This window comes from Podarcis pityusensis (assembly GCF_964106645.2).
Source record: "Podarcis pityusensis genome assembly, chromosome: 7".
Classification (NCBI taxonomy): Eukaryota; Metazoa; Chordata; class Lepidosauria; order Squamata; family Lacertidae; genus Podarcis; species Podarcis pityusensis.
This window is the reverse complement of record NC_138031.1, coordinates 62,648,851-62,659,708: the sequence shown is the minus strand read 5'-3', so window position 1 is coordinate 62,659,708 and position 10,858 is coordinate 62,648,851. Positions and strand designations below refer to the sequence as shown.

General features: G+C 45.6%; 1 protein-coding gene across 1 annotated transcript; it reads left to right on the top strand.

Moving 5' to 3' along the window:
• The first annotated feature begins 2,954 nt into the window (after positions 1-2,954).
• On the top strand, positions 2,955-10,553 carry EDN1 (endothelin 1). Its single transcript, XM_081015036.1, has 5 exons — positions 2,955-3,356; positions 5,139-5,301; positions 6,976-7,122; positions 7,784-7,897; positions 9,047-10,553. Exons 1-5 carry the CDS (start codon positions 3,305-3,307, stop codon positions 9,186-9,188), a joined length of 618 nt encoding a protein of 205 aa, XP_080871162.1. The 5' UTR covers positions 2,955-3,304; the 3' UTR covers positions 9,189-10,553.
• Positions 10,554-10,858: the final 305 nt, after the last annotated feature.

Sequence of the window (10,858 nt, the reverse complement as noted above, 5' to 3'; positions counted from 1 at the left end):
AGGGTAAGAAACTGGATTATAGTTAAGTGCTAATTGTAACCCTCCCAAGCATTTTGTGGGTCTTTTTATTAAAGGTAGGAGGGCACAGTCAGTGAGGAGCAGCAGTTTAAGCCTTCTCTTCACCACAGTTCATATAATATGTAACAGAACATCCAGTGCTATTTTTCTAGAAAAAGAGGTGATTGAGGTAACTACAAACTTTTCCCTCGTTCCCTTAGAATGGCAGTGCACCCATCTGAGGGGCGATGGAGCTGAGCTCCGGTGAGTTTCAGTTGAAAAAGGCCCTGATTATATCACATAATAATATAAATGTGAAGCTGGGATGACAGTGGAGGAGGAATAATACCACAGTGATAAACCAGAGAGAACTTGCAGCCATTTAATTAGAGCCATACAGAGAGGTAGATAGTGTAGTAACTGGTGGAAACGCCTAACTGCCTCTTTCAAGGTTTGGTCTAAGGGCAGTGGGCTCTATTGCTGCTATTGGAGCCCCTAGCAAATTGCCCCAACATCACCCACTGGTAGTTTCAAAACAAAATATTTATAATCATCTAAATGTAACCCATTTCAAAATAATAAAAAACCCACAAATGCCTTTTCTCCTTCCTTGTCTAATATTCATACATTGCTGTGCAATAAAAATACCTTTGCCAATGCACAGTCTTTCCTCCAGCAAGCCCAATGCATTCCAAAAGAAAATAAATGCATTGATGATTCACTTGGATTGTAGATGCATTTCCTGAAATAAGAAATCTTGGAAGCAACCCCAAACACCATAAAAAAATATGGCATATCATTAAGCAACAGACTTGGCAAGTTCAAACATGCTTATGACACAGAAAACTGATTAAGGTTAGAGGTACTCTTGTTTCATGAAGTGTTGCCCCTTTTTGAAATAATTTTTTAAAAATCATGGAACAAAGGCTACCACTGGCTAATAGCAATGTTGGCCATGCACTACTTCTGAATGCCTCTGATTGCCATTTGCTGTGACTCACAAGTGGGGAGAATGCTTTAGCCCTCGGGTCCTGTTTGCAGGCTTCGCACAGGCATCTGTGAGAAATGGGATGCTGGGCTAAATGGTCCTTTGCTCTGATCCAGCAGGAATTTCCTGATGTTTTAGCCGATTTGTCATTAATTAAAAAAACCTCCCATTGCAATATACCAGAACTGGGAGAACCTCCCCCCCCCCATCCTCCCAACACCTCCCATGGTTGTTGAAACCACTGGCTGGGGCTGCCGGGAGCTGGAGTCCAGTAACACCTGAAGAGCCACAGGTGAACCACACCTGTTATAAAGGCCTTGGATTTAATACACTCTGGTCTTGAATACACATATAAAACAGGGCAGTTGCTACCTCCATCTCATTCCTTCTTTACAAAAATATTGCTTGTAGAATGAGCAAAAGGAAGTACACCACACACACCAGGCATAGTTAAGTTTATGGATCTGGGATAGCTCCGGTGTTAGAGCATGAGGCTCTTAATCTCAGGGTTGTGGGTTCGAGCCCCACGTTGGACACAAGATTCCTGCATTGCCGGGGGTTGGTCTAGATGACCCTCATGGTCCCTCCCAACTTTACAATTCTGCGATTCTACGAGTTCATGACGACAAACTGCAGTGGTGGTAGCTGGTGTAGTTGGTTGCTAAAAGGCGATTAGACAAATCCACAGGGATTAGACCCCACCCCCACCCCTTGCCATGCTAGCTAAAAATGGAACTATTGCCGTCTGTACTCAGAGGCCGTGTCGCTCGGATTGCTACATGCTGGAGCCAAGACAAGATAGCTCCCTCTCTGTATCCTTCTTGAGAGTTTCCAAGGGTAGCTGCTTGGCGACTGACGAAAACAGGGCGCCAGACTGGATGGAGCTTTTGTCTGATCTGGGAAGATTTTTTTTTATCCATAAAAAGTTCTTATTTCACTATCCAACAGTATACTCCCAGGCACGTTTGCAATGCCTAGACCTGGAGCCTTGAAATGAGCTAAAAACGCAGGGAACCTGTGGCTTGCCAGAGATTGCATGAGCCCAACTCCCATAATCTCTGACCACTGGTCATGACAGTAGTAGGACTGGCCACAGGTCCTCCCCCCATTTCAAGGATGCAGTGCAAGCTGTGAATGCAGGTAGCGCTGTGGGTTAAACCACAGAGCCTAGGACTTGCTGATCAGAAGTCGGCGGTTCGAATCCCCGCGACGGGGTGAGCTCCCGTTGCTCGGTCCCTGCTCCTGCCAACCTAGCAGTTCAAAAGCACGGCAAAGTGCAAGTAGATAAATAGGTACCGCTCCGGCGGGAAGGTAAACAGCGTTTCCGTGTGCTGCTCCAGTTCACCAGAAGTGGCTTAGTCATGCTGGCCACATGACCTGGAAGCTGTACACCGGCTCCCTCGGCCAATAAAGCAAGAGGAGCGCCGCAACCCCAAAGTCAGCCACGACTGGACCTAATGGTCAGGGGTCCCTTTACCTTTAATGAAGCAGGGGGTAGGGGTGGGCCTTCCAGGTGTTGCTGGTCCCCCATCAGCCTCAGCCAGCATGGCCAATGGTCAGGGGTGATGGGAGTCCAGAAACATCTGGAGGGACCCCGCAGTGAAACCCCTCCCCCCGCTGAATAAATACTAACTCAGGCACAGAATTGAAGGCAGTAAACCATCGCTGCCTTTTGCACATATTGGGGGGCGATTTCTCGTGGCCGCCTCCCTCCCCTCCCGCCTTTTAAAACCTGACCCGAAAGAAATCCCACTGCCGTTTCTAATCACGGGCAGCGGGCCAAAGCCCCCCAGGCGCAGCAGAGGCCGCGGCGGTGCGCCCCCTGGCGGCCGCGCGCTGGAGGCGCCCTTGGCCCGCGGGATTTCGGTCTTTCCGAAAGGTCTGCTCCGGGTATTTATTTTCCTGTGCAACCCTGCCCCTGCCTTGCCAGACGGCGTCTGCCTCAGAAGCTCGCAGCGATTTCCTCCCGAGCCTGCCCTTATCTCGCTCTGCACGTTGCCTCTCGGTGACTAATGACACAATAACATTGTCTCGGGATAAAATAAAGTAGGAGCGCTGTTTACTCCGCTCTGTAGGGGAGCGGTATAAAAGGAGCCGCCGAGAGCCAGCGCGGGCAGAAGCTCGCAGGGAGCCTCGCTGCAACACGGAGACACAGCCTCACTGCTGCCTAGCGGATTGCGGAGTCCTTTCGTCCTCCTCGGATCCTTGGCCAGCAAGCACAGTCGCTCGGCTACTACCTGCAACCTGCTGCGGGAGCAAACGGGGTTTAAAGGGGGAGTTCCATTCGCTTGCCTTGGGTTTACCAGAAGAGTCGTCGGAATGGATTACACGCGACTGATCCTTCCCTTGCTCTTTGTGATCAGCCACACAGGTAAGCTGAGGAATCGGCTGCGCTTTCTTTCTTTTTTACCCCCCCCCGGGGGGGGGGGAGATAGTGCATGCTACTCCTACTCCCTCCACTCCCGTTTTTCCAAGTTCCCACTGCAAGCGTGCCTAGGTCAAGAGTGTACTTTTGCTGGTAGACTGCGTCCAGCCGAGGAAGAGTGATAAGGCTCTGAGGCCACTGGTCTGAAGCTACTCTCTCCAGTCTTTTACCTGAGCGCTGGCTTCTTCGCTTCGCTTGCTACCAAGGTGTTAAGGAGCGCCTCGGCTGCGATCCACAAGGCCGTTAACCCGGAGTGGCTGGTTTTAAACCAGATTCCTCCCTCTGAGAGTTAACGCGATCTTATGGCGGATAAATGTTTGGTGGCATGTGCACCACACACCGAGTAAACGAGCATTCTGCCGCTACTGGTTTTGTGGTTGGGAAAGTTCAATTATTTAAAGGGTTTTTCTTTTATATGCCCCGTCTCATCCCTTCGAGCGGATTTTCTCGACCTCGTTTAATCTCTACGAATAATTCTGCATTGACATGTTGAGCCCGGGGAGGTAACCTGGATGGGATTTCGGACTAAGGGCATCCTGGTTTTACCGCACTCCTTTGCAGAGCTAAGCGCTCCTAAAACCCCATTCCTTTGAACAGACTTTGGCACGCTAAAGACACCCACAAACTCCACATGCGGAGCAGTTGGGGGGTCCCCGCCGCCGGTGAGAATTACAAGCGGCCTGACCCTGCTCATGCCTACTCGGAAGTAAACCCTAATAATAAAAAGGTACAACTAGCCCGTCCATTGCCTAGAAATCGCATATTGCCTTACCTGATCTGATTCTGACTACGTTTTAGCCTCCTATACCTACGCTGCACACACATTATTCGAAAGATGCTCAGGATCGCATTTCCCCTCTTAGTGCGCATCTTCAGAATACTGTAAGCGCAGGGACTCTGGATTCGCCTATTTAATGGAGCTCGTTGCGATTGTATGAATTCAAGGAGTCGAGCTACCCTCCCTAGACGGGGGAATAAGCCCCCACTGAATACAAGGGTTGCTTCCCAGTAGGCTAGGTTACGATTTTTCCAGAGGTGCCAACTTAAAATATTTTTTTGGGGGGGGGGCAGGTAAGCCTTGTCCCGCAGGATCCTCCACAAGAAGCCACACGCACATAGCATTTGAATGGCAATGCCCATCAACTGGAGCGGGCGCTAGCGACCCCCTCAAATACTTTATTGGGGAGGCGAAGGGACCTCGGCCCCTAGGAGTTGGTTCCTATGTCACGCAGGATCAGGAGTTGAGGGAAAGCGAGGTGGAGTGGAGTGGAGGGGCGATGATCTGGGTCTAAGGCCCCCCTCGGAGGGCATCCCCAAGGCAGCCACCGCTCCGGCTCTGCGGTTCCTCCAACAATGTGTGAAATGGATTTAAGACTCATCAGCTGCTTGCATGGCGCCATAAAACAGAAGCACTCCGGTTTAAAAGCCCTTGCGCTCCGTCTCCCATAGATTTCCCCTTCCTCTGCTGGCTCGGATCAAAAAATCTGCGTCTTTATTAACAGCCACGTGGAGAAAGTTTCCCGGTAACGACGATCGCCGCGTGTCCCTGATAAACCTTGCGCTGCCCTGAGCGTCTCCTGCGAGCCGCCCTGCAGGCATGGCAGCTGCTCCCGTCTCCTTTCCGAATAGCGCGCCTTCCCTCCCGGCCAAGCTCCGATAGGAGCGCCTGCCTGTCTCGTGGCTTCTTTCCCCTTTTTGCTCAAGCGCTGCTCTTTCTCTCTCCTGCAGCTGCTGCAGACGCGGAGCTCGGCGCCTCCGAGAGCGCCCAAAGGCAGCCTTCGAGCGCCCCCTGGCCGCTGCGCAGGTCCAAGCGGTGCTCCTGTTCTTCCCTGATGGATAAGGAGTGTGTCTATTTCTGCCACCTGGACATCATCTGGATCAACACTCCCGAGTGAGTACTGCCTCCTCCTTGGAACTAAGCCATTAATGCAGGTTTTTTTTTTATTATTATTGCAGCGAGGTTGCTGCTTGCGGTTGTGGCGTAATTAGCCTGCTAATTCCTCCTTTAAAGTAACCTCGTCAGCTCATCTGTCTGGTGCTCTCTCTGGGCCATAATCACAGCACCAGTCTAGTACCCAGCGGAAGGCTAAGTGTATCTTAGACTTTGCATAGCGCGAGCTGAAAAAAATCATAATTTTAAAAACACAATTAAGCACCAAAGCATTTCACGTTGGTGCAATAAAAGTACAAATCAAGGCATTGCTTTCTGAAAGTATCACTTCACTAATAGTACCTTTAGTGGATTCAGACGTAACTCTCAAAGTCCAACAGGGCTTACTCCCAAGTAGGTGTGTAGGATTGCAGCCCTAATGGTTGCGACTGTAATCCATGAAACCAGTGGGATTTAAGTAGCTTTATAGGTGCATCCTAGGATATCCTAGGACGCTTCTTAATGACAGGAGAAGAAGACTTGAAGTAACATGAAGAATGCTGAGGGTTGCATTTTACTTCCAAGAGAGTAGTGGCTCATTATATGAAACAAGGTTTGCTTATGGATAAACATGCTTACTATCCCCAGCTTTTCATGCTATTCTGGTCCTAAGCAAATTTTAAATTCTTCTGCAAAGAATTTGTACTAGGCTGCTTAATGGCTAAAAAGTTAAAGCCAGTTAAATTGTTTTGTTTCGGGATTGTGTGTGCATTGGGGTAGGGTAAAAGAGTTGATTCGCCCAGAAACAAAATAATTTGCAGCGTTAGACTGAAATTTGTTACTGGATTGTAGCCAAGAAGGGAGGGGGAGGAATATCTTTAGCACATTCCGCTAAGACAGAATCTAGTCAAAAATTCTTTCTGTGGCTCCTTGCTGGCTCAGCATAATGTGTGGAAGGACCATGGTTAATCACCATTAGAGATTAGCAAAGAAAGGCCAGGAATGCTGTTGTCCAAAGAATTGTGTTGTATAATTAAAAAGCACCATTGATAAGGGCGCTGAAATGTATCTTTAAAAACCACCATCTGGCACTAACATCACCAATAGCATTTTAATTAGTTGCCTTAATAGTGTAATAATTGGAAGGAGGGCTTCATTGCTAAATAGACATGAATGGTGCAACTTATTTGTATTTTGAATTGGGAGAGAGCTCATTGCATGCTGATGAAGATGCATAACGAATCTTGAATTTTAACACATCTCGCACAGCACACTGAATTCTGAATTTTAACATGTTTCGCACAGTGTGCAGAAGCAAACTTGGTTTTTGTCTTCAAGTAGGGACACCTCCTTGACAAGTGTACATATTTGATGCCAGCGTTTGCAAACATCAATTTGTCTTGGTCACACACTATTGTGCTCCGGAAAATGAAATTTGTAAAGTGGCTCTAGAAGTCAGCCTAAATATGAGTTCCCTCAAGTTTCAGTTGTGGCAACTAACATTTGCTAAAATGGAAACTGGTGTTGCTTTTTCCACCAGCCTATGCAAATGTGTGTTAGAAGTCATTAGCAAATGTGAGTTTCAACCTTTGGTGTGGCCAGAGTCCTTTTAAATCAACGCTCCTAACTTTTATTTCTGTGAGTGAATTAAACAGTTCTCTCCCTCTTCTCTCTCCCCCCTCCCTCCAACGATAGGCGAATTGTGCCATATGGGCTCGGGAGTCCTTCCCGATCAAGGCGGTCACTGGAAGATTTACCTCTTGGAAGACATGGAAGATGCCAGTGTGCTAACCTAAAAGACAAGAAGTGCACAAGCTTCTGCGAGACTGGAAAAGAACACTGGTACGTTTTGGTTTGTTCTGTCCTCTTTCACCTGTGCTATAATGAATTGAGTGCTAGGTTCCAATTTATTAGATACAGTCGTACCTTGTTTTGTGACTGGAATCTGTTCCGGAGCTCCGGCCGCTAGCTGAAAAGGACGCAGGGCAAAGTGCCGCATATGCACGAAGCGGTTTGTGCTTCTGCGCATGTGCGAAGCGCAATTTAGCACTTCTGCACATGCACCAGCGGCAAACCCGGAAGTAACCCATTCCGGTACTTCCGGGTTTGCCGCGGACGTTTGCCAGAATGGACGCTAGATGAAGCGGGTATTACTGTACTAGAATAAGTATACTATACATGAGTAAAACCTGTGTTTGTGTAAAAGGCCACAATTTTTTTAAAAAAAGCTTAAGTGTAGGCAAAGAACCAGAGTGGTATATAGAGTGTTGGACTCACATACTGTAAGATTCAAATCTCCATTCAGCCATGAAACTCATTAGTGATGTTTGGTCTCTTAGTCCAGCATACCTGTTAGGCTCTTGTCTAGTTAATATTGGAGTGTTGACAAGTATGGAGAAAAGCTAGGGTAAAAAAAGAAATGTAATTGTTCATTATATGTAAATCATGCAAATGTCCTCATAGCCGCACCTCTTTTGCTCTTTCCTTTTAAAAATATAAACAGGACTCAGTCCACCACAGAGAAAGGCTGGAGAAATCTTCATAAAGATAGAGGTTGCAAAGGGCTTGGATTGAAATGTGCGTTCAGACAACTGGCTAACAGCAAGAAAATGAGAAGGTGAGTTTGTTATTTGATACCCTGTGGGGGAAAGGGTTGAGTGAAAGAAATGTCTGTGCAAGAGGGTATAAGCTGTGTTTAGTTCTCGTAAAAAATCTGGGGAAAGTGAAGCCTTTTGGTAGCTGGGGTAGAATCTTTGCACCACAACTGTTACCTACACAGTTTCTTCATTGTATGGAACAGACTGCTTCATGGAAACCAGGAAGTGTTAGGAACAGGACCTTGGATCGGATAGATTTGCATTCAGTTGAATTGCCTTTAGGCTACTTGGCAGATGTATTTTGCTCATATGCAAGCATCTAATTAAGCACCAAATATGGTGCCTGAAATAAGTTTTCTCACAGACGAGACTGGCAGTGACTCTAAAGGGTGTTTTTCTCCCCCTTTTAACTTTACCTGAAGCATATTGATCTCTTACTTTTGTGATTAATGTTGAGCATTATCTTGCAGAAAGTAATCCCATTTAATAAATTTATGTAAATATCCTGCTTCCAAAATGGGTTTGGCACTTCAAAGTGCTAAGTCTCTTCAGGGGAGAAATCATGCCTATGCAGTCCTCACAATAAATTAAATCCTGGCTGTGGATGACTGCTAAAAGAGTTCCACGTATGGACACCAAAATATACTGCATATACACCATTTAATGTACATGGAGGCAGATTCTCATAATAAAAACTGAGGTGCAATGTGCGTTAGTTGTCATTCTTCCTTTTTGAAACTGCTGCTGCTTTTAACAGCGGACTGACACAGGGATTTAGCAGGTGAGACTTCTACCATCCCTTTGCTCCCTGCCATAAAATATGGCAGACCTTTAGGGTTATATTGAATCAACTTGAATTAGTATAGGACAGGTTTTTCCCAAATGGGTCTCCAGCTGCTTTTGGACTACAATTCCCATCACCCCTGACCACTAGTCCCGCTAGCTAGGGATGATGGGAGTTGTAGTCCAAAAACAGCTGGAAACCCAAGTTTGGGAAGCCCTGGTATAGGAGTATGTGGATGTGTGTTTCGTTTAACATCTCAAAAGGTGGGAAGGAAAAAGGAGCAGAATTGCTATGTACAAGCATCTATACAATCTGGGTTACATGTGAATAGGAAGATCAGAATGTATGGTCTCTCGATTTATCTAATGGTTTCTTGTTTCTGCAGGTTGGATGCCATTGGTAATAGTATCAAAGCGTCTTTTAATATTGCCAAACTGAAGAGCAGGCTGCACAAACCAAAGCAGATGAAGCATAACCGAACATATCAAAAGCAAAATATTTGGGAAAGCCTGAAGACGACGTCTTAGTGGAAAGATCACCAACCCTAATCCTCGAGTCATCACGAATTACTGACAAAGCATTGCTGAAGCTCTGTTTTGACTTCTTAACATTCCACTCCAGGAAAAGATCAAGGAGTGTTGTTCTAAATATTAACTCTCTGAAAGTAGAGGAGGGCCCAAATAAATCTTCCCTTTGGACAGATGACAAAGCAGTTAAATACTGCCATCTTCTTGGAATTCCATTGAATAGGTTGGGTCAAAAAGCATCCCTTCAACTGGTTTTCTTTCTCGGTGGGCTGTCAGATGAAGAAAGGGCAAATCTGGGCCCCATTTCTTAAGAGAGGGTAAAATTGAAGCAGTGATCTTATTTGGTTTGGCAGGCTTCTCTTAACATATAATGCAAGCTCTTTTGGGATCAAGAAGATCAGAAATGAAGAGGTCAAGATCTGAAAGAGAAGACTTGCATCGTTTAGACTTAAATTAAAATGGAAAATGACTGTGCTACTTTGATCAGGACACACATCCTACATAACAACTCTACCTCAAATGCTCTTATGTTGCACTCTTGCCAAAGTATTGTTATAACTTTTTTGTGTGACCTTCAAGCATCTGTTACAACCTCTTATTTTTTAATCATTCATAAATGCCAGTAGCTCGCCATTTTGTAGCTCTGAACTTTCAAGGCTGCGGATAAAAATGGTCTTCTACACTCTGTGCTAACAAAGGAAAGAAACTAACAGGCCCCATCCTAAAGACGGCACAGATTCCTGGGAAGTAGATCTCACTGCCTTTCTGCTTTTGCAGTGCAATCCTATGTCTTAACTTGGAAGCAACTCCTATTGAGCTCAATGGGACTTGCTCCCTGGTAAGTGTGTACACGATTGCAGCCTCAGATAAGCAAGCTTGGGGTTGATGTGCACGAGCTTGGCAGAAATGAAGTTTAGCTTAACACAATAAACTGCATGAACATTCAATGCAAGAGGAGATCTGACAGCGTTTAGTGTAATGTGGAGATGCGGATAACTAATATCCTAATAAGAGGTAGATGCTGCATTGGCGCGATCTCTTGAAATGAAAGTCTGTATGGCAGCAGGTGGCTTAAAAATAAGACGAAAAAGCAGTGGATGTTCATAGCAGTGGGTTTATCTATAAGACAATTCGCTGAATAATGTCTGGATTGTAATTTTGTATGATGTGGCATATTTTTTAATCTATATATTGTATTTATATTCATGAAACTGACATTATATTTACCATGTTGAATATTCATTGAAACAGGCCATATTGGTCTATGCATGTCTTATGTATTTCTGTATGAAATTAGGGGAAATGCCTTATGTCTGTTAAGGTAAACCTATAAGAAATAAGAAATAAATATTTTTAACTACTGCATTGGACTTTCTTCATGGTGGTGATTTAGCTTCATTATAGATGCTACAAGGTGGTGATTTAGCTTCATTATAGACGCTACAGGATTCATTCCAGGAGTTGAGGGACACAGTATTTTGTATATTGTATATCTCACTTCTCTTAATAACAAATCCTTTGCTCTGTGTCAAAAATTGGGAGGCTTGGCAATGACCCGGGTGTGGGTGGGGCGGATAGTGTGGGATGTTCTTATGCCTTTAACAGCAGTTTGTGTAGAAAAACAGGCAAACTTTTCACAACACAGAAGTGTTGAGTTATTTTCAGGTCAC